The 26,440-nt window shown below is 35.0% G+C and overlaps 1 protein-coding gene and 1 long non-coding RNA gene across 2 annotated transcripts; one reads left to right on the plus strand and one right to left on the minus strand.

Annotated features, from left to right (window-relative positions):
- Window positions 1-567: 567 nt before the first annotated feature.
- LOC124456072 lies at window positions 568-2,324 on the minus strand. Its single transcript, XM_047006609.1, has 3 exons — window positions 2,280-2,324; window positions 1,468-2,235; window positions 568-1,068 (listed from the first exon to the last, which is right to left on the minus strand). The coding sequence occupies exons 1-3, from the start codon at window positions 2,322-2,324 to the stop codon at window positions 568-570; spliced, it is 1,314 nt and encodes a 437-aa protein (XP_046862565.1).
- A 2,028-nt stretch (window positions 2,325-4,352) lies between these two features.
- LOC124456061 lies at window positions 4,353-4,775 on the plus strand. Its single transcript, XR_006952091.1, has 2 exons — window positions 4,353-4,560; window positions 4,687-4,775. It is a non-coding gene; the product is annotated as an uncharacterized LOC124456061 (long non-coding RNA).
- Window positions 4,776-26,440: the final 21,665 nt, after the last annotated feature.

Genomic DNA, 26,440 nt, shown 5'->3' on the forward strand with positions numbered 1-26,440 from the left:
CTTTGGTAGATCTGTATTTCCGGGTCCAGTATATTCTCTTAGCTTGATGTTTCCTATGCAGCCACTCGGTGGGAGGTACTCTGTCTTGGCTCTATTAACTTTCAAGCCAACGTCTTCTAATATGCTTCTCCAATCTTCTAGTCTTCCTTCCAGATGTTCTCTCTTCTCATCACACAAGACCAAATCATGTGCAAACAGCATACTCCAAGGTGTGTCCTCTGTCGTGTCATCCGAGATTACATCCATAATAATAATAAACAGTAGGGGGCTTAGTGCCGAGCCTTGATGTAACCCGACATCTACTTGAATTTTCTCAGTCTCACCAACGTTCGTTGCGACACTAGTGGTAGAGCGCTTATACATATCTTTGATGGTTTCAATATAGGCCTCTGGGACTTGACGCTTCCTTAGACAGTACCATATTAGCTCCCTCGGGATTGTATCATATGCCTTTTCAAGGTCCACGAAAACCATATGTAGCTCTTTGTTGAATTCTCTATACTTCTCTTGCAGCATCCGCAGACAGAACATCGGCTCAGTGGTTGATTTTCCGCGTTGGAATCCATATTAGTTGTCCTTTATCTTCCCTATTTCTCTCAGTCTCGCCTCTATCACTCTCTCAAATAATTTCATTGAGTGGCAGAGGAGTTTAATGCCTCGATAGTTTCCACAGCTTAGGGGATCACTTTTCTGTTTGTAAATGGGCACTATTCTGCTTGTTCTCCATTCTTCTGGTATTCCTGTCTTCATTATTTCTCTGCAGCATGATGTCATCCACTCTGTTCCTGTGTTTCCCAATTTCTTCCCTAGTTCGATGGGGAGCTCATCCGGTCCTCTTGCTTTATTGTTCTTCATCTTTTTGAGTTGTCTTCTCACTTCATCTTCCGTAATCTCTGGTACTGGCCCATGGACTGGTTCAAGATGGTCCAGTTCTTTCCTGTTGTTCTTCGTGTTCAAAATTCTATCAAAATATTGCCTCCATCGCTCTTTGATTTTCTCATCTTCGCTCACGATCTTTCCCTGCTCATCCTTGACAAAAGTGATCTTGTCAATGTCCTTTGCTCTTCTCTGTCGAGTTTTAGCTAACTTGTAGATTCTTTTCGCTCCGTTTTGCTCCAGATCTTTGTATAGTTGTTCCTGACCTTTCTCTCTAACAATCGCTCACTTTTCTTTACTGATCTTGTTCATTTCTCTCAGAGTCTCCCTGTCTTCCTCGAAACCAGATCTCTTCCATCTCTTAAAAGCTATTTCTTGTTCTTCACAGCCTCTTGTACTTCCTCATTCCACCACCAGGATTCTTTTTCTATGTATTTCCCACCTCTACTAACTCCCAATGTCTCTTTTGCTGCTTCTAGTATATTGGGGTATGTTTCATTCTATTTCCAATCTCCCACCATGCTTTGTTCCATTAGCATTTCTGTGATCTTACTTTCCAGCTCATCTCCTTCCTCATTATGTAGTTTCCACCAGTTGATCTTCTTCGGTCTCTCTTCTTATTCTTCTCCTCTTCTTGATCTTACAATCCATCACAACGAGTCTATGCTGCAGTGCAATTTCCTCACTAGGGATAACCTTACAATATTTAACATCGCCTAGGTCATCTCTCCTTATCATGATGAAATCTATCACGGTCTGGCTAAGGCCACTTTTGTACGTGTAGGTGTTTCCATCCCTCTGTGTGAAGAATGTGTTTACCACTGCGAGGTCCTTGCTCCTTGCATAGTCTAAGATCTTATCTCCTTCTTCATTTCTTCTTCCGATTGACTTTCCTCCATGCCATCTCTCAAATCCCTCTACTCTCTCTCCGATGTGCCTATTGAGATCTCCTGCCACAATCAGCTGTTCTGTTTTCTTCACATTGGTGGTCACTTCTTCAAGTTGGTTCCAAAATCTCTGCTTCTCGTCTTTTTCACAGCCTTGCTGAGGTGCATAGGCAGTCACGATGTTGAACGTCTTGTCAGGTGTTACCAGTTTCATAATTATGATTCTATCGGACTTTCTCTGGATCTCTATCACTTTATCTTGCCATTCCTCACTCAAGCATATAGCCACTCCATTCTTTGGCTTTCCTCCTCCGCTGTAGTACAGCTTGTAGCTCTTTCCGATGTTTCTTGCCTTCCCTCCTGATTTCCCACCATTCCATCTTGTCTCTTGTCTGCTATTTCTCTGCTCTTTCCAGTCAGCGTCCCGATGTTTAGGGTCGCAACTCTCAAGTTTTTCTGTCTCGCTTGCATTCTTTTCACAGCGTCAAGACAGTAGTGCCGCTGCGCATCGCTTACGGGGTATGCCCTAGCATTGTCTTCTCTTCTGATTGTCTCCGGCATATTATCATGTGGCATATTCTTTTAAGGACCGGATGCTCTTCCTGACGTCCACCCTATGTGTTTATCCGGGCTTGGGACCGGCTGTCTGATGCACTGGCTTGTCCAGCATCCAGGCCGCATTAATGGAGAAAAATTGCTGCGCGTTCAATTTGCTTGATGTGAGCCTGAATCGAGAAGTATTTGACGTAGCATAAGGACAGGAAGTTTTGTGAAGGATGATTTTTGCTATAATTTCTACTTAATCTACTATGGCTCTGCATCAAAAATGCCTGACAGATGTGTAGTTTTCGGCTGTTCAAACTGAGCAAATTCTGCGGAAGGAATTTCTCTTCACCGTATACCATTTTACGGTATACGGTGAAATAGTTTCACCTTCCATTCCAAGTTCACAATAGTGCATGCATGTAATGCTATCATCTCAAATAGCGATTATTAGCTTAAATTGATAATATTTTTTCGATAGAGTTTCGATAGAGTTTGCATTGTTAAAGTATCACAATAGTGAATATTAAAGAGTTAACGTTTTTGAATCCTCAGTATTTTGTGTCCTAAAGACAAGTGTCTTTTGGTGACACAATCTCTTCCTTTCATATATTTTTAGTTTTACTTTTTTGAATTCTCTAGGAATTTTCCATATGGCCCGATTCTGTTCAATTTTACATTTTCTCGTTCTTTACGATTTAAGAATTGTTGTGTTTTAGAAAGAAGTTTCGCATTTGACAAATCGTTTTTTCGGTCACCGTCAGATTTGGTTGAGGAAAAGGATAAGGTGATCCAAAATTTTGAGGTCTCACTATTTGCAACAACTAGTGCACAAAATTAATTTCAATGAATGTTTCACATTTATTCACCATTTTGCTAGGATCAATCAATCACAGTGTAAATTGAATATTTGTACTAAGTTAACAAAATAAAAATGTCATAAAAGCACTCAGATAATTGCATCTCGCTCAGCGGCGTAGCTAAAGGCCATGCTGGTCATGCAAAGCACGACTAAAAACTCCACCAAAAATCATTTAGTTATTATCAAATTCATTGTAACTTCTGATGACTAATTGTTTTTAGGGATTAATCTTTGTGCATTGCGTTTTGCGTCCTATGTATTGTAGTATTCTACTGGTTTCATCTTGTTTCCAGGCAACATCTTAAAGCTAGAACTTCTTCAGCACTTATAAGTACGACTTGGTCATGCCCTCAGAAAAATTGGCATGCCAAAAGATATATTTTATTGTCAAAATATTCTTAATCTGTTTGGATAAGAGCACCTGAGCATGCTCAAACGCAAAGCTTAATTTACATCACTTGGTTATTCTAATTTAGAAAAGCATGATCATAGATATATTATAAATAAATTGCTGACGTATATACATGTATATGCACCGCACGAAGAGGCATCATGAACAATCTATGAATGCAGAACATTAGAGGAAAAGATATATAGATTGTACAACGAAACTAGATTTTTTTACTGTTTTTCTAACATATCGTGGCAAATTTTAACAAATGAAGTTATTGGAAGTTATTAAAAACGCCAACATATTCAAGCTATTTAAAGTATGAAGATATTTAAGCTATTTAATTGCCAATGTACTTACAGTTAAATCAATTAGTTTTTATAAATAGAGTAATAATCTTCTTATGTCAGAAAAGTTTTAATAACGATGCACGTACAAAAAAATTTGAAGACATTTCCATTTTAACATTACAGTTGCAACGGAGAGCTTGATAAAAGGAGCACATTTTGTAATGCTACAGAAACTGCTTTTAAAGACAGTGGATTATTGAAATAAAATGTTGCCAATCATTTAATTAATAAAATGCGCAAAAAACGTCTCATGAACTTAAGTTAGACATATCATAAAGCAAACTGTTGATCGAGAAGATGTAAACAAACAACTTTAATTTGAGCTATGAGAGTGTATATCACAGCCAATTTTGTTGAAGGTTGTATAAATTATAACGCGTAATTTTTCTTTTTTAGGGCTCATGCTCTTAACAATTTAACACATTACTAAATAAAAAGTAGAAACGTAACTCAAAAGTTATTTCGATTTATTTACCAATTGAACTTTTTTATGATTATATCTTAATTGTCATATAGACTTTAACAGTAAGTGATAAAAAGAGCTTGAAGATGATTCTCAACGTTCCAGGTCTCCTCTCATATCGCAAGGAGAGGAAACAGCTTTCTGTTAATGAGGGACTGGAATGGAGAGCAGTAACTGACGATAAAGAGGTGTGAAAAATTTTGAAAAGCGAGAAGTGATTCAAATGTTGTAATTTAAACATTTATAAATGTCCTGTGGTAAATAAAAAAATTTTTAAACATTCTATCACGGCTTTGGTTTACTTTTTATTCAAGATGATTCTGATCCAACAGAAATTTAAAAAACAGCAAAAGATAATTTTGAATCAAGGACGTCTTATTCAAGTAATAGGCAACAGAAACAAGAAAATGAGTGAAGAGTTGAAGCTTTACAACAACACTTCTATAAATGAAAGCAAACGCTTCAAGAATTGAAAAGGTCTATGTTACTGCTAAAAGAATAAAACAAAGGTAAAAAATCACTTCTGTTAGTGTTAAACGCAAAAGAACTCATAAAATAATTTGCAAATACTATCTGATTTAAAATTGCTCTTAAGACATTCAAAACAGAAAAATATAACACTTCATCTCAAAAATATACTGTCCATTTACATGCAAATTTTCAATTATAAGCAGCAAAGAAACAAAACATTAAAATAGCTTGATTGTTTGATTTTTCTCTGTTTGACAAAATTTTGCTCAAATTATAATAAATACTTTGCTCACTGGCCAACTCAAATACCTTGCTAATGCAATCTTCCTTATTTCTTAAACGCAAATGTAAATTAAAAACTAAACCTTTTCAGGCATTCCTAAAATACTTTCCATCACGTGTTCAGCTTAATGGCAACGGAAACAAATAAAGTCATCTGGAATGTATAAAATATTTCCATACGTGTCAAACGCATCTGTTAGCATTTATTGCGACATGCAATTGAAAAATCGTGTTGGTGTTACCGTACTTGGACGTGACAGTGAAAGAAGAATTTATCTTCGAGGGTACGAGAATGCCGGGTTTTACAGTCGAAACGTTAAATATAAACTACAGGTTGATATAATCTTTAGAATAATTCAGGATTCAGCTTACTGTGAGCAGTTTATACAATACGAATGTTATGGTAGCATGATAACAAATGTGGCGTGGTGGGTGTCAAGAAATTGTATCAAGATGAATTTCTGGGGAGGTGCACTTGCAGGAAATGGAAAATTTGCCTGTGGAATTACCAATAGTTGTGATGGAAATAATAAGGAGAAAAAGGTTATTACACTCTTGCGACGTTGCGGTGTTGGGGTTGAGAATGTTAAAAACTTTAATATTCAAAACATATAGCCTACCTATGTTCTTTTTCTACAAATTTTGTGTTCCTTTTCTTATACATACCAAACTATCAGACTGAAATGTAATACATGTGTTAATATTTTTTCATTGTTATTCCAATTTTATGAGCGGGAAACTTACATAAATTAAAACAACTTTGAGAAGCAATGGTACTCTTATGGGATAAAAGCACACGATTTCTCTGGGTATTAGTCAATAAGTGTCAAATGTTTTTAAATTTCCTAGCAACTTTTACATGAAAAACCTAGGCAAAATAATACAAAGAATTTACGTTCTTAGCTCAAAGTCACTTGTTATGTAATCTGAACTTTACAAAACTTTAATATCTTGGATATAAAAACTGTCATAATAAAAGTTCTGTTTGAAAATCTAATCAAAAGTAGAAAAATTTTGGGTTATAATAATTTTATCCTGTTCGATACTTAGCTATGAACATGCAAAGTTTTTCGTGCACTGTCAAGGAAAAGAATACGTTGTACACATGTTTCAACTACTTTTTCATTTTGTTAAGTGCCTTTTCTGAAGTTTGAATTTCCATTGAGGATACAGATTTTGAAAAAACATGGCGGTAATTGTTCAAGTTTCCACTTTCAGAATTCTTTGCCTAATCTCCGCTCAAATTTGCTTTGTGTACAAAAGTCACACTACATCTCAAGTGGTATAGGTTAAATCAAACCCAGTTTAAACATGGATTAGTAATTGAACTTTGTTAAGCCTGTCATTATGTCCAAGTTAATATGTTAAAGTAGTTGAATTCGACTCTAAACATGAACTAACATGAAATCGTGTTAAAAAAATTGCCCAACGTAAAATTCGAAAAAAAGCCCTTTTTTAAAGAAATTATTTATGATTATTTGTAACGTATCGTCTTTACCCAAGACATCACCACTCCAAAGGCAGGTAGTCAGGGGCGGATCCAGCTTCTGGGCTGACCGTGGCCCTGTGACGTAGCAAGCGCCTTCGGCGCGAGGCAACGCTAGGGGGGTCTGGGGGCAATGCTAGGGGGGTCTATAATCTCATCTAAAAAAAATTCTAATATCGCCATTTTCTTAATTCTGTTCGGATAGAAAAATAAAAATTTTACTTACCTTGTGGTGTCTGATGTAAAATCAACACAGTTTCCGTACCTTTCTGTAATCACAGAATTGTTGCCGCAGGAGTGAGAGAAAGATGAAGCATGTTATTTTTGCAGTGAATAACCAAAAGACAGTTCACTACTAAAATATAATTCCCCATCATTGTTGCCCCATCAAATGGTCTTTTTCGAAAAGCAGCAAGGATGCTTTTGCTAACAGCCATAAAGATGGCAAGACTAATAAAAGCAATGTTCAAAGGTGGTCTTCTTCCAACAACAGCAAAGATGTTTATCCAACAATCGTAAAGATTGCAAGATAAATAAAAGCAATGTTCAAAGGTGATCTTCTTCCAACAGCATCAAAGATGTTTATCCAACAATCATAAAGATGGCAAGACTAATAAAAGCAATGTTCAAAGGTGGTCCTCTTCCAACAGCAGCAAAGATGTTTATCCAACAATCGTTATGCTGGGACTCGATGACAGGATGGGTAGAATAGTATTTTGTGTTAAAGATTATACTGTATCACTATACGAAAAATAGAACGCTAGTTCGTATTCATATATATAGTTCAGTTTATTTAGTCACGTGATATCTTTGTGTATATATAAACTATTGACATTCCTCTGAGTAGTTAGTTACGATTATAGTTTTGTATTGAGTCTTCTTATTAAATTAGCTCACTACATTAAATAAATGTTTGCTCAAACCGAATGATTTTGCTAAATATTAACAGGTTATGGGCCCAGAGAGCGCCTGTTCGGTTTGAGGACTTGTTGAGTGTAATTTATAGATAAATCAGCCGCATCTTTGACAAGTTTTGACAATGGCGTCAGGTAGTGACGAACACGCAATGTTGTATCGAATCGAAAAATTTAATGGAGAGAACTTTCATCTTTGGAAATTTAAGTTACAAATGATCCTAGAAGATAAAGATCTTTGGGATATTGTTAAAGGCGTCGAGGTTGAGCCTTCTGTTGAAGATTCTACTGAAACTCAACGCAAACAATTTCAAAGACGAGAAAGAAAAGCTCTCGCTACAATCTGTTTATCATTAAAGGACGAACAATTGTCAATAGTTCGATCGGCTAAAACAGCGAAGGAAGCATGGTCAAAATTGGAAGACCACTATGAAGTAAAGTCTTTGGCGAACAAACTGTTTCTTCGAAAGAAATATTTCTCGGCAACTATGGGGATTGATGAATCTATGACTGAGCATATTAATAAAATGAAAGCTTTGGCAAGTCAGCTTGAAGTGCTGGGTGCATCTATAACAGAGGATGATCAGGTTGCAACGCTCTTATGTAGCCTCCCGGAATCCTACAGTAACTTGATTACAGCTTTAGAGTCTCGTGCTGATGATTTAACACTGGAATTTGTAGTAGCAAGGTTGTTGCATGAAGACTACAAACGTAAAGAAAATTTATCAAGTGCAGATGTTGGAGAAGATGCTTTATTGTCAAAAAATGAGAGAAACAATAAAATAAAAATAAAATACAAGAAAAAAGGAAAATGTTACAATTGTGGAATCCCTGGACATTGGGCAAGAAATTGCAATAAACCCAAGAAAAATAAGTCCAGAGACACCAAAGAAAGAAAAGAAGATACATCATTTAATGCATCTGTTGAACATGCATTATTTTGGTCATCAGAATCTAAAAATCATAAAGACTTTGAATGGTATATAGACTCAGGAGCATCCCAACACATGTCATATGAAAAGAAAATGATGGTTGACTATGTTCATTTTGCAAGCCCACAAAATGTACGTCTGGGAGATAATCGTGTTGTCCAAGCATTTGGAAAAGGAAATATTTGGCTTAACATCAAAGCTGGTAAGAAATATAAACCTGTAAGATTGGTGGATGTTTTGCATGTTCCAGACCTTGCGAAGAATCTATTTTCAGTAAGTGCCACGACTAAGCGAGGATATTCAATTCATCTTCAAGAAAGTGGATGTGTTATCTTTGACACATCAGGAACTGTCATGGGATCTGGTAAGCTACGAAATAGCTTATACATACTTGATGCAAGTTTAAAGAATGATAAATTCCATGATGTCAATATGGTTAAAAAAGATCATCAAGAGGATTTATGGCATCAGAGGTATGGTCATTTGAGTATAAAGAATTTGCAATTATTGAGAGATCACAAATTGGTTAATGGGTTGGATTTTGAGTCTACAAAAGAACCTAAGTTCTGTGAAGGTTGTGCAAAGGGCAAACAGAATCGAATTTCATTTCCCAAAGGACAAGCAACTCAAGCAAAGGAAATTCTTGAAATCATTCACAGTGACGTTTGTGGACCTATGCAAGAAAACAGTTATGGTGGTAGTCGTTACTATGTTACCTTTATTGACGATAAGTCCAGATTCACAGCTGTTTACTTTATAAAAAGAAAAAATGAGGTATTAGAGAAGTTTAAGGAATATGAAGCTATGGTTACAAATTTCACAGAGAAGAAGATCAAAATCCTTAGATCAGATAATGGCGGTGAATATAGATCCAAAGAGTTCATGAACTATCTTAAAGAAAAGGAATTCAACATCAATTAAGTATACCTAGAACACCACAACAGAATGGTGTATCCGAGAGAATGAACCGAACTATACAAGAAGCGGCTAGGTCCATGATGTGTCATGCAAATCTTGAGAAAAGGTTTTGGGCTGAAGCTGTAAGCACAGCAGTCGTTATTAGAAATCGAAGTCCTACAGCAGCTGTTAATGGAATGACACCTTATGAAAGCTTCTATGGAAAGAAACCAGATGTATCGCATTTTAAGGTATTTGGATGTACTGCCTATATGCATGTATCAAAGGAAAATAGAAAGAAATGGGATTCAAAAACAAAAAGATGTATATTTGTTGGTTACAGTCTTTCAAGTAAAGGATATAGACTTTTTGACCTTGAGACTCAAAAGGTTTATATATCCAGAGATGTCTTGTTTAATGAAGATGAATTTATCAAACAAACAAACAAAGAAATAGTTGATCTCAATGAAATGAATTCAAGATTTAATAAAGAAGAATTTACGATTACTAATCTTTCTTTACCTTCACCGAATCATAAAGACGATATCACAATAGATCCTAACCAAGACATGAATCAGTCAAACATTTTGCAAGAAACAGAAGTCGAAGAACAACCACGACGTTCATTTCGTCAACAAAAACCTCCAGAAAGATATGGGACAGTGATTACTGGAAATTGGTGGGAAAGTAACACAGCATTCATAAATGAAGAGCTAAGTTTAACAGAACCCACAACCGTAGATGAAGCTCTAACTGGTCCTGATAAGAAGCATTGGAAATATGCCATGGATGATGAATACGCAGCTCATATCAAGAACGAAACATGGACATTAGTTGATCTTCCCGAAAAACGAAAACTATCAATTGTCGTTGGGTATTTAAAGTAAAATACAACGTGGATGGATCTGTAGAGAGACATAAAGCTCGTCTAGTCGCAAAAGGTTTTCTCAGGAACCAGGTTTGGATTACGACGAAACTTTTCGCCTGTTGCAAAGTATAAATCAATTCGTTCTTTGTTGGCAATTGCGAACCAGCTTAATTTTGAGATACATCAAATGGATGTTTCTACAGCCTTTTTGAACGGTGAATTGGAAGAAGAAATTTACATGTCCCAGCCTGAAGGATACATAAAAAAGGGAGAAGAAAAACTCGTCTGTAAACTGAACAAGAGCATTTATGGATTGAAACAGTCATCACGATGTTGGTACATCACCATCGACCAATTTTGAAAGGTTCAGAATATCTACAATCAAAATCAGACCCTTGCCTGTATATAAAGCGAGAGGAGATGATATTATGGTTATTGCCTTATACGTTGACGACATAATTCTAGCCAGTAATAATTTCAAAATATTGCAAAGAGAAAAGGAAGCATTAAGAAAACGTTTTGAAATGAAGGATCTTGGAGAAATAAGTTGTTGTCTTGGAATTCAAGTTGAACGAGACAGAGAAAGAAAAAGAATGAAATTACATCAATCGAAATATCTTACTAATTTATTGGCAAAGTTTGGTATGGATCAGTGTAAACCGGTTGCAACACCTGTTAATCAAGGAGCAAAGTTGCTACCCAATCAAGAAGAGCCAGTTGAAACTACTAAGTATCAAGCGTTGATTGGAGGATTGACATATGCAGTTACTGGAACAAGACCTGACCTTGCACAAGCACTGGGAATGGTAAATCAATTTTGTTCGAAACCCGGAAAAGAACACTGGATAGCTGCAAAACGTATATTGCGATACGTCAAAGGAACAATTGATTACGGAATTGTATATGATGGAAAGGAAGAAGTTGATATAGACCTAAAAGGTTATGTTGATGCAGATTGGGGAAGTAATCCAAATGGAAGGAAATCGCAATCGGGATATCTGTTTACTTTATGCGGAGGAGTAATCAGTTGGGCTAGTAAAAAGCAAAGTGTCGTAGCACTTTCATCAACGGAGGCAGAATATGTTGCTGCATCTTTGGCTTCTCAAGAAGCAATGTCGCTACGTGCACTGCTTTCAGACTTAAGTTTTGTTCAAAGAAAACCCACTCCGATTAAAGAAGATAATCAAGGAGCTATAGCATTATCCAAAAATCCAAAGTATCATCCTCGAACCAAGCATATCGATATCAAATGTCATTATATCCGTGATAGAGTATCCAATAAAGAAATACGTCTTGACTATTGTCCTACAGATGAAATGCTAGCAGATTTGTTGACCAAACCATTAGGGAAGACGAAATTTCAAAGTATGAGAGAACTCATGAAAGTTAGAAGAACTCTTTAAATGTTTAATTGATTAGTTACAGTTCATATTTTTCGAGAGGGAGTGTTAAAGATTATACTGCATCACTATACGAAAAATAGAACGCTAGTTCGTATTCATATATATAGTTCAGTTTATTTAGTCACGTGATATCTTTGTGTATATATAAACTATTGACATTCCTCTGAGTAGTTAGTTACGATTATAGTTTTGTATTGAGTCTTCTTATTAAATTAGCTCACTACATTAAATAAATGTTTGCTCAAACCGAATGATTTTGCTAAATATTAACATTTTGCATTTTCAAACATTTCAACACTAGTTAGGAATCTCAAGTAAATAGAGAGAGTCTCATTCCCAACTAATGCAATAGAACATGCATTGAACAGAATATTCCCATTGGCTAAAGTATTAAATGAAAAATTAGTATTTAAGTATCAATGGCTGCTTTGTTATACCAAGTTATTCCTGGAAACAAATCTGCTAGACTGACTCTGACATTAGAATAAATAAGGGTAACCAATACAGTTAAAGATAGACTAATAATATTGAAATTGAGAAAGTTATATTGTCTTTGTGTTAATTTGGTAACATCATGATAAAGTCAAAGTCACAGGCAGGTAGTCTAAGATTTGGAACTAGTCTAGGCATGTCGAACAGGATTCAGACGACTTATTGATTCCATCTACTATAGCATCAATATTCTATATAACCCGTGAAAGAAAGTAACAGTTATTCAAAATGATATGTTAGTTTCTTTAAGCAGGGGATAACATAAAATGCCAGGAATACAAGGATAATACATTATTGATTGGGTTAAATTTTAAAAAGGACTAGCTTTGACTAATATTGAAGTAAAACATTTTTTTTTAACAGACAGTAACAATTAAAATTATTTAAGCCGTACATTAGACAGACTGAGTATGCAAAATAATGACAGCATTAAGAGTTGTCATTCCAAAGACATCATCGGACTAATAGTATACAATGCAGGCTGCGAAACTTTTATATAATTATTTACAAGCGGAAGTGACAGTTACGTAATTAGAGAACTACAAGACTCAACAATTAGGCAGTATATTTACATTTAAAATAGCGATATCTTCTTGCAGGCTTTGAGACCACTATTAAGTTGTGGCATATTGCGTTTTATCAAAAGCGCTTTTAAGACGAGAAGTTGATTGGGATTATTATTATTACAACGATATAAGATTTTAGTGTAACAAAATACTGAGAATGACCTCCGTAAAATTTTTATTAGAATACCATATCTAGGCAAACAGGGTGAACAATTGGTTTTCAATCTTCTTCGTAAAATTCACCGTAGCTTAAAAATTCCTATCAAACCTATAGTTATATATCAAACAAAAAAGACATCAATTTTCCGTCGAAAAAGGACAATATTCCCGAACTCTCTGAAAAAGCCAATGTTGTATATAATTTTAAATGCCCTGGTTGTGGTCATACAAACATAGGCAAAACTAAACGAAAGCTACACACAAGACTAACCCAACATGACACTAATTACAAAAATTCTAGTGCTATCTCGCAACATTTACTCATTTGTCCAGACGCCAACTACATCTCACACCTTTTCTCACTTCCTGACGTTGAATTCGACCCCGATCTTGCACGTGCGCCATTTAATCCTTGTAATTTGATTCCAAGTAACACTAAAATCTTATATCGCTGTAATAATAATAATCCCAATCAACTTCTCGTCTTAAAAGCGCTTTTGATAAAACGCAATATGCCACAACTTAATAGTGGTCTCAAAGGCTGCAAGAAGTTATCGCTATTTTAAATGTAAATATACTGCCTAATTGTTGAGTCTTGTAGCTCTCTAATTACGTAACTGTACCTTCCGCTTGTAAATAATTATATAAAAGTTTCGCAGCCTGCATTGTAAACTATTAGTCTGATGATGTCTTTGGAGTGAAGACAAAATATTACACAATCTGTTGTCTAAAACTTTTGTATAATCTTGAATATCAAGAAAACGAGATGTCTGTTTTCGAAATTTGTTTTATTTTGTTTTACTTGAAATTGTCTGCTTGTCCTGGTTATTTGTCAGATAGTAGTCTGAGATTAAACAAGGTTTGATAGTTGCCAAATAAAAGAAAAACTGAAAATTACTGAAATAGTCAATGTATGTTAATCTGCTAAAACAAACAAAATACCAGTTAAAGTGCAAAAAAGCAGTTTGGAATCGCTGGAAGTATCATGAAATACCTTTGTTGCTTACGTGAATGCCTTTACCATAAAAAAACTGTAAGGCCACATTTTCCGGGAATAGAAGTGATGTGAATGATCAAAGATGACCCAAAATTTTCTAGAAAGTGGCCATACGCATGGTTGAAGAACCGTTTAAAGGTCCCAACGGTTATGTTAGAATAGAATATATTGCATGCGGTGAAAACCAATCAACAACAAGCAGTTAATCAGTTTTGACAGATTATGTAAGGATAGACGGAACATGCAAGCTTAACTTTAACGCGCTCGCTTTTAGATCTACTTGATTAGTTGTGCTAGAACCGAGAAGACATATACGGGGCAAATAATAAAAGAAATGGTCTTCTCTAACTTCTACTTTTATAGCGGCTTTCTAGTTTTATGATGCCATTTAAATTTTGTTCTAAATTTTCTTTAAAAAAGGCACAAATCGAGGGCTAGTTTCCAATATTTTTTATCCGATGGAAATCTAAATTTAAATGCTGGCTTTCAGTACACAAATTTTAAGCAGGTTGTATTTTTGTACAGACATTTATTTTCCAGAGTATCTCAAATACTCTACTCCAAATAAAATATGTATTAACTGATAATAGCAAGCAATAACCTACAAAATATTTGAGATTGTAAATGCCATTTATTGATAGTTTTGCTTTTGAATTGTAAATGTCAGTAATTAATGGAGGAAACCCAAATTTTCAACATTATCATGAAACTCAATGCCACAAAGGATGCACTATAACAAAGTGATTGCTGGACTTGCTGTCTTAAAGTTGTTTTCGTTTAATAGTCATTTCCCTTATTTCTATGTTGTAACTATAGTGAAATTTTTGAAAGTTGATCAGTTGTTTACTGAAGGATAAACATGATTTTTGAATGATTGCTTAAACATAGCCACTAAAATTGCTTAGATTCACTTTCAAAATTTTAGTGTTGTGTATTAAAATATAAGAATCATGAGAAAAAAATAGAAATCATTGCATTTAGAAGATTTCAATTCAAATTAATTTGCACAAACTTCCCTTCTTTTGCACAATAACTTCAGACAGGCTGCATAATGGTATCTTACGGATCTTTCAAACGATTCAGAGGAACTGGCCATGTTGGCATAAGCAAAATATGTCTGCACAAACCAAAATGGCTTCTTCTGTAGCCATGCATAAACTTATCCCTATAAATTGTTTTTCTCAACCAATGGGTGATTGTACAGGAGGGTAGAAATATACGCATATTGTTCTTATAGAATTGGTAACTCCAAATAACGCAAGCATTTTAATTCAAGGTTTTTATGTGTCTAACAGGATTCTTTTGTATCTGATATTATAAAAATACCAAAGCAAAGATTTTTTGCGCAACAATAGCTCTTTTCGCCAATTTATAATGCTATTTGCCGCAGCGAACTGCTAAGATTGTGTGTTCATATGTTTATACTTTACCAACATTTGTGTAGTATTTTTCTCTGTATATTCTATAAGTAAAATTCAACATTTTTGTTTATGGCATTTTTGTTTACACGAACTAGGCTTGCAACAAGCAAATGTGCTTAGTTGGGTAGAACACCTCTTGAACTTTTAAGCAAATCGTTTGTTTTGGAATATAAAGACCCAGCCTACTTTTAAACGCCATGTAAAAAGAAATGACTTAAACGTCAATGGCAGGTTGTTCTAAAGAAAAGTTGTGCAACAGTGAAAAGAACGCTTTAACTAAGCAATATGAGATTTAGAAAGTAACTGCTTTCATTAATATTCACAAGAGTTTATACTACTACCTATGTCTATTAGATATATATTTCTTGTGAATACAGATGATTAATTTAAACACGAATAGCGTTTTCATTTGGAATATAATTTTGTTTCTGGTGAACAACAGAGTTATAATTCCACTCTAGTTGTTTCTGAAAATGTTGGACCATTGGGTTGGATGGGATATCAAATAAAACACGCCTTATGTGGGATGCTTTACTTTATATATTTTGTAATCTATCATTCGGATCATCTTAATTAAAGCCCATTTCAAATTGGTACGAAATAAAACTAAGCTCTGATGAGACCTCAATAGTTAGTGCACACGCAATTAAGTTTTGCTTAGACCCTTAGAATTTAAGTGTATCCATAATATTTCTTTAAAGCAGCTTTGTCACCACATGGCTGCATTCGCCCACACCAATCTTTTGATGGAAACATCAGAAACGATTTTGAAGATGCTTCTTCAGGAAACGTCCTTGATTAATGGCTATTGATATATTCCATACTTTGGCTTCATATGTAAAAACAGTTTACAAACGCAAGAAGACTTAGACCCTATCCACACTAGTGAGTTTTCGTTAGTATGCAGTTTTATAAGATTGAAAACATATCTATCAATTCGCGTCCACACTACCGTTTTCGATGCGTATTCGGCTGTCCACACTAAAACGCTTGAATGGGCTTGAATACGATGACGAGCACCCAACGTGACGTAAATTGGTAAATTGCGAATGCTCTGCTTTAATTAGCTATTAGGCATATGCTACCAGGCCTGATTTCTCGATAGTCTATGCCAGTAAAATATTTAGAAATCCACTTTCAAAGGTTATTTTCAAACGTGGTAATTCAATTTGTGGCATCATGGCTAGTTCTTCACAGCAAAATAAACAAAAAAGAAGCAAGAGGCGTTTATATGATGACGAAATGGTACTGCTTTTGACTGTAACAAACAACTATAAAGTGTGAAAGTCATTTGAAAACATCGACTGGAAATCAATCCAGAGTAAGTATGGTGACATTCTTGAACTTTTCAAACGGCAATATCCTTCAGATGAAAACACGTCTATTGGAAAGGACTGTCCATGTAACGTTAGTGAAATTCCAAAACAGATAGTAGTCACAAAACTAAAAAATAAAAGGACTAAATACAGGAAATCAGTCGATAGTGGCAAAAGAAGCGGCAATGGACGTATCTTCTGGTTGTATTTCGACTTGTGTGAATCTATATGTTGGGGAGGGCTCCCCAGCAACTACATACATATATACAGGAATATAGTCCATCGGATATTTCGACAAATTCTACATCCTCAGCCTTAACAACTCCCTCACAAAACAATGTAGATTTAAATGCAGATCTTGTACTCGGTAACTCTCATTATGAGAGCCCAACTTTGTGCACTCCATCGCATACAAGGCCAAGAACCAGTGATACAAAAAACACCACTGATACCCCAAACACGTATAACAACAGGATAGTTCTACTTTAGAATAAATCACAAGCCAGACAAATTAAAAAGAAAACTGTCTATTTATTATCAATTGCTTATCTGTGCACAAGAAGATTCCAAAGTCAAAAAACAGCTTCTTCATAAGCTAGACAACATGGATAAGAAATGCTCCGAAAAAGTGTCATCTAAACTTGAAAATTAACAATCCGCCTAACAGACTTTTCATCGAATACCAGAAAAACAAAATGCCTCATCTCCAGCAACAACTCCAAATCCAACCAGGTCTACATTATCAGCCTTACTAACCAATTTACCCAGTAATGTATACTCCAACTACTTTGCAGCATCATAGCCCATACCCATCGCATGGCCACATCAATCAACATCGACACAATTATAAAAACACCCAGTTCCCCTTCATAGTCAATGAGCATGAAGAGACTAACTAAACATTTGGATACCATTAGTAATTTGTATGGATAAAGAAACATAATCAGTTCATTTTTCATAACTAGTACATAAATGCATATATATTAGAACTTATAACATTGATTAATAGTAATAGAAATAAATCTTAATAACATGCATGTAATATGAAGTTTTAAAAGTATACTAGCTGCACCCTTTCACCTTATTGTCAGATAAAAGTAGTTAATAATATTCTGTTCTCAGTTTCTCTTCCATTAGATTTATGGATCAACGTACTTAGTCAGTACTCTTCTAACACGCTTTCCTTCGGATTCATTGGATTCTAGTGTGTAGTTTGGTGTTGAAGCTGCCTGGATATCTTTATCATGAGCAAGTGCAGCTGCAATCTTATCGTCGGTTACTGATTCTTCATTGCATTCAAAATAATTATGTAGTACGAAACAAGCATTGATAACATAAGGAACTTCTGTTAAATTTATATCCATGGCTCTTTGCAAAGCACCAAAACGCCTTTTTAATCTCCCAAATGAACACTCGATCACCATCCTTGCTCTACAAAGAGACAGACCAAAATATTGCTCTTCAGTTGTAGACCCCTAGAATACTCCTTCATCAGATAAGGGATTAAAGGGTAGGCTGGATCACCAAGGAGAAAAACAGGAATGGGTTTTTCACCTTCCACAATCGCTTTGGGCATTGTAGCAACCTTTGCAATCTTCATATAGTCATTAATTGAAGAGTTTGCAATTACTCTTGCGTCATGCACGCTGCCTAGCCATTTCACATTGACATCAAGAAACTTACAGCGATGGTCACAAACAGCTTGAACAGTTATACTGTATTGCTGCTTTCGGTTTATACACTCTTTAAATTTGCTGTAGGCTGTTTGATTTCAATGTGAGTCTCGTTAATTTCCCCAATGCACTGTGGAATAACATAGGCTTTTTCCATTTGTGAAGTCAATTCCAGTACCTCAGCTTCTGTAAAAGGATTTTTGATATAAACTGGGCCCAAATGCTTTGTGATTGCCGTATATACTTCTCAAATAATCTTTGACACCGCTTGTTTCGAAAGACCAAAAGCACTCGCAGTCTTTCTCAGCCGGCCCTCGTCACTAAGGTAGTACAAAGTGCACGCCACTTTTTTACAACGTCAATTGGTTTTCTCATTCGAGTCGTCGTTTCCTCAATATATGGCCGTAGTTCTTTGCTCAGTTTGAATAAAGAACTGCAAAACAACCTAGAATTCTCCCTCAATTCTGCAGACAACAAAACTTTGTTCTCGAAATTTTCCCACCATGGGCTTGTTTCACCAGGTCGAATCCAAAATCTTCTTGGTCTGCTCGACCGAATTTCTGCTCGAATTGGACAGGAGAAGGCCCAGATAAAATACATGGCCGTAAGACAGCTATTTGTCTTCGACGAGAAGCCATCATGAAATAACGCAACGTTTAACTGTAGACAAACAATTATGTTTACTACAAGGATAAGAAATTGCATATATTATTCATCCGCCATGTTTGGTTGTAATTATATGCTGCAGCTAGTAGCTCACTTAAGAACTGGAAATGAGTGGCAATTGGTGCGGATGACATCATCGTTTTCAAAAGTCTCCGTTTTCAATAATCCACAATGTTACTATGTGTATAAGTTTTCATTTGTATTCACTTTCAACAGCGTTTTCAAATCGATGCGTTTTCGGTGAATACGCTGAGCGTATTGTAGCGTATTAGTATGGACGGACGGCCTAAACGCATCGAAATGTATACGTTTTCAAACAAAAACGCACTAATGTGGACGGGGTTTTATGCTCAGGACTGCGTAACGTTTTTTAGAAATTAGCCAAGGTTATTGAATGAACTTAAAAAAAATTAACTATAATTAAATTTAATACTAAGCGTGCCAAATGTCACAGAATTTTAACTTCGAATAAAATTATTACGATAAGTGAGCAAGCTCAGGCTAAGTGATTGTATAGTTTAATTTTAGTTTTCTTCAAGAAGAAAAAGTCTTTAAACAGCTGAAACTGTGTTTGAGTTACATATCTATAGACGCGCATATTTCTAGTTTCTTGTATACGTCTCTGGCTTCGGATGCCCCTAGTAACTACAGCAATACGGATGTGAAACTAAAGCTGATGTCTCAATTCCCGTCAATCCATACAAAGTTTCATATGCATTTCAACAATAGATCTCTTATGTATACAAAGAGGCAGTTTTTAGTTTTGTCTTTACCGTTATAAAGTGATTTTAAATAATGTTCTTCGTGATTTTGACGATTATTTTCATAGCAATTTCAATCCAAGCAATACAGGTAAAGTTAATTTTTCGGGATTTTTGTGCATATTTAGAGCCAACTAGACAAAACACATTCTAAATTTGTTAATTTAGAATTTCATTGACAGTGATCCTGCTAAACGCTTCAATTACAAAACAAAGGCTGGTCAAGTGAAAATCTTAATCTGTACTGCTAAAGGAAATCGCGAAATATAATAGCAATATACAGACGGTTGGTCTAACACGAATATTTTACAGTTTTACTTTGGTTTAAAATTTATTTAAGTGTATACTTGAGACTTTCAAATAACGGAAATCCAAATATGAGGAATGCATTAACAAACATCTTGTATACTTACATCTAGATGACATTGGTTTTCTACACTAAAGGGCCATCTACACTAAAGCGGATTAAAAAATACATAGATTCGTAATCGTTTAATCGAATACGCATCTATTGTTCAACGTCCACAGTATCATTTTTAGTACATTTCTTCAGTACAAAGCCTTGCGAGACATATTTAGCTACTTTCCCAGGTTAAAAATATTTTCGGGCCGAAAATTGGTGAAAAAAAATAGCCTCACCTCACTCTTTCAGCCTCATTTTTCTCGCTTTAGACAGCCATTTCGGAGCGATATTTTGTCAATTATGCATATGATTATGTATTTCCCACAATAGAATTGTTGTCTTCTGTAAGACCAATAATTATTCGAAAGATGGAGACCTTTCCTAAAAATAGATTAGTAATCAACTAGAATTATATTATTTTAGTTCATGTCATGTTTATTTTGAATTTTGCGAATAATTGACGTCATCGTTTCATTTCAGTGGAAATTATGTACACATTGGCAGTCTAATTTTTCGCTAAACGATGAATAAGGCATTTGTTTTTGCCAGATGTCTGAAATCTTTTACTTTTCTCTACAACTATTTGTTGCTCAGTGTGATGCATTTCCCTTTACATTACTGGAATAATTTGCAGTTTAAATTTGTTGCTAAGATGTTTCAAAGTATGATGACTTTGTTAACTGAATCAAACTCTTGATAAATGAAATGCTCATATTATACTGTTTGCGTTTCTATTTGGTTGTAGGATCAAGCGAATTCAAAAATAGCGTTCTTCATGATTCATTTAAAGAGTCGTCAACACTTGGGGAAGTTTTTAACCCAGCTACTGATTGCTCCCATATTGATTAACAATTGCCTCGTGCTAAACATGAGTTTTATTGAGTATCGCTATACAACAAGACTAAACAAAAAGTAAGCTTTTAATCACCGCAAAATTGCTGTATTTTTAAATTTATTTTTAAGTAATGCCTATAAAACTTTGAACTCATTTGTTATTTTCAAGTTTTAATTTGTCATATGACGAGGGCTTAACATTCTGTGTAACTCATTATAGGTGTGGTGTGACACTCATACAGATGGAGGGGGATTCATGCTGGTTGGAAAGAAGGATAGTCCCATTACAAGGATAGTCCCATCAAATACAATGCCCTTTAACCGTAATAATTCCCCACATTGGGCAAGCAATTTTAGTTACGTAAAAATTGTGGACTTTGGTGTTCAAATATCTTCAGACAAGTCGTTTCATCAAACAAAAGCTCACTGGTAAGTAATAAAATTTATATATAATTTCAACAGTACATTTCCATTTCTAATTCAAGATAGTGTTTTTCAAAGTATTTTTTACAATTTTGCTCAATGTTCAGAAGTCGAGTCTTGTTTACTAATATCTGTGATTTTTGATTATTTGAAATGCATTCGGCGCATGTAAAATGCGACGTTTGAAACGTACATCATTTGCCTTAATTGCATATGCAATTTACACACCTTCCAACCCTTGATAAGCGGAGATAGTGAGTTGTCTTATAAAAAGTCGTCAGATTATCTTAAATATCGTGATATTTTCAGGTTTTGCCAATAATAGTCAAAGCTTATAACGATAGCCTTGCTTATGGTCACTACTTCCCAGTTGATTCCGCTAAGCGATTGTTTTAATAGACTATATGAGCAGCAAATTTGATGTGTAACACTAAATCTACAATATTTAATATACAATAAGCGTAAATGTGCTTCTTTAATTTTATTATTTGTAGACGTAATTTATCTGTAATGTATACATTCAGTTTTGCATGTGCAAAGAATCTGATTAGGGACCTTAAGATTTTACGACGCGTTTGTCAACAACGCGAGCGGAAGTACAATTAAGACAATGCACATGCGCAAGCGTCATTCATTTTTTCGCATATGTGGCTTTTTTCGATGTCGTAGCGGGTCGGTAAACGTCGCGTCGACGCGGCGTTTTTACTTGTTTTGGAGTCACCGCAGAGTGGAAGACGATCTTGCTAAGTGGAGAAAATATAAAAGTTGAAAAGTCCTATTTCCGCTACTCTGGCAAGTGAAAATGTGCTTTCCTTTTGTCAAACGACAAAATGCTTTATTGCAAAGCTAATGTTAGTAAAAAATTTCATAAAATTTAAAATAAAACATAATCTCAAAAAAGACAGTTTAAACAAATTAAATATCTTGTTTAAAAAATAGTGCTTTAGCTAGATTTAAGTTTACAACATGCCTTTTTTCTGATTATGTCATATTTTATATTAGATGTTTAGTAACCTGTTTTTATTTGTAATAGGCAATTCTTACTTCAAGTATGACTTCTTAATCATCATACTCAAGAAATTCAAGGTAAGTCATACTTTTTTCTTAGTTTAGAAAGGGCATGAAATCTTACTATATCAGTAGAAGTTGATAATTTTAATCAAAGCATATATTCTTTGCTACTATCATATAGTTTCTTTCAAGTATATTATGCAGTGATCTTTTCATTATATGCGGCCCATCCATCATTATTTGCAGTGATATTTTCGTTATATGCAGTCCATCTGTCATTATACGCGGTCCATTCCTCATAATATGCAGTGATATTTTTGTTATTTGCGGCTCATTTGCGATTATATGTAATGCACGTTTCATTGTAACTTAACGTATTATGTGTTCATTTTGGTATGTGGTTAATTCATTATTTGGTTCTTTCGTTATGTAGTAATTTCGTTATGTGGTTATTTCGTTATGTGGTAATTTCGTTATGTGGTTATTTCGTTATGTGGTTATTTCGTTATGTGGTAATTTCGTTATATGGTTATTTCGTCATGTGGAAATTTCGTTATGTGGTTATTTCGTCATGTGGTTATTTCGTTATGTGGTAATTTCGTTATGTGGTAATTCCGTTGTGGTTAACTCATTATGTGGTTATTTTTATTTCTTCGTTATGTGATGTCTAACATGAAGTACCTTCGATTAACTGAAACACATGCTCAAACGATTTGTTCAACACGTTGAATAGTCAAATAGTCAATAATATCAACTAGTCTAATAAAATATTAGAAAAGGCAGGTCTCTTGAGTTTGTTTGAGAGATTTAATAAAGATAGGATTGAGCCTGACGTAGTTTTATCTATGACTGATGCAGAGTTAATCCGACTTGGCGTAACAACAATAGGAGAACGTATTCGTCTTCCTGCTGTTTGCAGGGATACTACAGCATCAAGTTCTGCTCTTGTTTCATTTTCTGCCTCAATCCCTGCAGAAAGAGCAAGGGTAATAGCTACAAAAATAAAAGCATCTCAGACGGCTATGCAGACATGGACTGCCGACATTTTTTATTTTGCAGATCGACTGCAAAGTAGCATTCTCTCTACGACAACAAAGCAGACTCTTCACAACGCAGGGCTAGGGCTGAAAAAGTTCAAATTTCAGCTTACTGAAAATGAAGAACAAGTAGCAGAAAAAATTATGTCTGCAGAAAAGCTGTCTTATAGGGATACTCTCGGATTTCCTCAACTTCGGGATGATGGTGGTTTCAAGCTAGTCCGAGGCAAATCAAATTGCCGACACTTGACAATGATAAAATGTCAGTGGTCGGTCAAACAACTTAAAGTAAAACATTGGCAGTCAATCTAAGATCTATGTAAGACCAATACGAAAAAGTCTTTCAACAAAACCTCTCAAACCAGAACCTGTGGTTGATGTTAAACAAGTGTGCCACGGATGTAACAAAGATTTTCTCATGAATGAGTGACGGTCTCACTTGTATACTTGTACCGCTGGACTTTCTAGTCAGTTGAATCCGATTCAGAAGATGCTAGTAGTAATACTGTTTTGCCTAGACAAAGTCAAGTACCGAACATTAGCAACACACATCTACCTGATGATGTACAAATGAGTTTAAGTGAACCAAATGCAAGCAATACTATCACGTAAGAAAAAACAGCTTTGACTGGGGTTGACTTGAAAGATGGTGACAACGTTCAGCAGCTTGACGAATAGCAAACAGATGAAAATACAAATGAACCACTGGTTGCTCAAGACATCAACGGTATTGTTAGTGATGTTTTACAGAATTGTGACGACAACCAAATTTGCAGCAAAAAAGGAGTTATACGCTTGTTGCAGTCCAAAGCAGTAATAGGAAGAAGTCTAGAAATTGAAAATGAGAATGAGTATTTAGAAAGGGCATCCAATTACATCTTGATTGATCGTTTTAACACATTACAAACTGGAATGGATGAAATTGCTGGATTAGAAGATATATTTCTAACTTTAGAAGTCCAATTTTATGGAGAGGTAATGCCAACATTTTGGCAATTCTACAGTTGCTGCGTGCAGTTAATTGATATTTTGGTGATTTACTAGTTTTACTTCATTTTTATATACTTTAAATTCTAGCTGGCTCAAGATCGAGGAGGTCCAAGTAAAGAATTTTTTCGTTTGATTTTGTTAGAAATCAAGGAAAAATACTTTGATAACGGCTTGCGTCACCTTTTGGCTGACGAGTATATCTGCGTGGGAATAATAATGGGTGAGAACAAACGTTTATAAAATTGTTTGTTTTACATGATTAGATATCCAAATTATGTTAATAGAGCTGTAAAGGGTATTTCGTCTGCATTGCTACAATTGGTTAGTTTTGACCTACCCTGATAAGACAATGTCACAAAGTAGTTTTTCAATGTTTTTACTTAGCGACACAAAAAGTTCTTTATGCACTAAAAATATTATGTTAGTTGATAATTAATGTACCATCATTCATTCATATAGGTCTTAGTGTACTGCAAAATGAAAAACTTCACCAGTTTTTATCAGATGATCTTTTGAACAAAATGTTTGAGGCAGAAACTCCAGCCATTCCTATACAAAATTTGATAAAAGGACTAAAAAGAGTTGGTATATTCCAGGTGAAAATAATTGAGTCGGAACTATCTTTTTAATTTTTTCTTGCTGTACTGCTTGCAGTGAATAGATAAGTTTAATAGGTATTAATTTCACCTCCAATCATGTGATCAGTTGCACTATACTCATAACTAGGTATGTCAACAATGCCACAAGTAAAAGAGATTTTCCAGCAGAATCTAACATCTGTCCTCAAAATTAGAAAAATAAATATGTTGATGGTTGAACAATTTAGTCCTGATGTCTCAAACAAAAGAAGACATAAATCAGGAATTTATTCATTGATTTTCAAGTACTTGAGAGAAGTTGCTGGCGGGTTTGCCCGGCTATAGGACAGTTGTTATATTTTTCAGTATTTAAATTCAATGATTACTTTTAAGTACTTTCATTTATTTAAATGCAGAGGTATTATCACTCTTGGGTGGATTCTCTATTTTGCCACATCAACTGATGAAAAGCCATTATTAGGATTCAAAATAAGTCCATCAATTCGTTTTGCTGAAGTAACGACATCATTCCTGCCAACAGCCAACACATGCATTAATTACATGACATTGTATTATGCGTCCCAAACGTTAGAATTACAGATGCCAGTAGAGGAAGTCTTGTTTTCTCTTTATGATGAGGCATTTTCTTGTAACCATATTGGTAATATTTAAACTGAAAAGTTTTAAGAAATCTTTTACAAATTGTTTTAAAAAATTCCATCATAGAGCAATATGTAATTTAAGTTATGTTATGCTGAAGTTGTGTTTGATATATAATATAAATTGAAATGTCTTTTGAATGCACTTTGCCATTGTTTTATTAAAGTAAGTGGTTTGAACCCGGGAGTATCGTTACATGTTTGTAAATGTCGATCGTCCAGGTTAGTATAGTCCTGAGAAGGACTGTTTTAACAAATACGGCTAACCTTTACTCCTCATTTGACTCTGAAGATGACAGTAGTATAGTACATGGGGTACGAGAGCACAGAAAGTGCTCTCATATCCCCCATGTACTATACTACTTTTAAACCTTGGGTAAAAACTATATTTAACAAACAATTGTTTTCAAAGGGGGAAAAAATCTTGAGGTTACAATCTATCGTTTAAAAATATGGAATTTATATGTTTTTAAAAACTATCTTTACAAATAAATGTTAAGAAAGCATCGTTTCGGAGTGGGCTCGGCAGCACAGAGCATGATGTGAATATTACGAAGTAATATTTACTCCATGCTTGAGCAGGATGGAGCCACGAGATCGCAAGCTAGGGGTAAAAATTCTAGCTTTAGCTAGAATTTTCGGCTTGCCCCCGTAGAGTCGATGAATTCGAAGAATTCGAGACTGGTAGAGGCTTAATATATGCTCTTTACAAACCTATGGAAACAATATAGCTGGTTTTAGCGGCGCGTGTCTTAGTGCATGTTTTTTAACAATGGTTGTTTAATGTAACCAGCACATTTCATCAGCGCATTTTAATAATATAATGTTT

This window comes from Xenia sp. Carnegie-2017, unplaced genomic scaffold (assembly GCF_021976095.1).
Source record: "Xenia sp. Carnegie-2017 unplaced genomic scaffold, XeniaSp_v1 HiC_scaffold_41, whole genome shotgun sequence".
NCBI classification, from domain to species: Eukaryota; Metazoa; Cnidaria; class Anthozoa; order Malacalcyonacea; family Xeniidae; genus Xenia; species Xenia sp. Carnegie-2017.

Bases quoted from the DNA above. Each gene is read 5' to 3' on its own strand.
- LOC124456072 (XM_047006609.1), bottom strand. From the start codon at position 2,324: ATGCCGGAGACAATCAGAAGAGAAGACAATGCTAGGGCATACCCC. The intron at 2,236-2,279 runs GTAAGCGATGCG...CGCTGTGAAAAG, and splicing joins ACAATGCTAGGGCATACCCC to AATGCAAGCGAGACAGAAAA. The intron at 1,069-1,467 runs GTGGAAACTACA...AAAACTCGACAG, and splicing joins AGACCGAAGAAGATCAACTG to AGAAGAGCAAAGGACATTGA.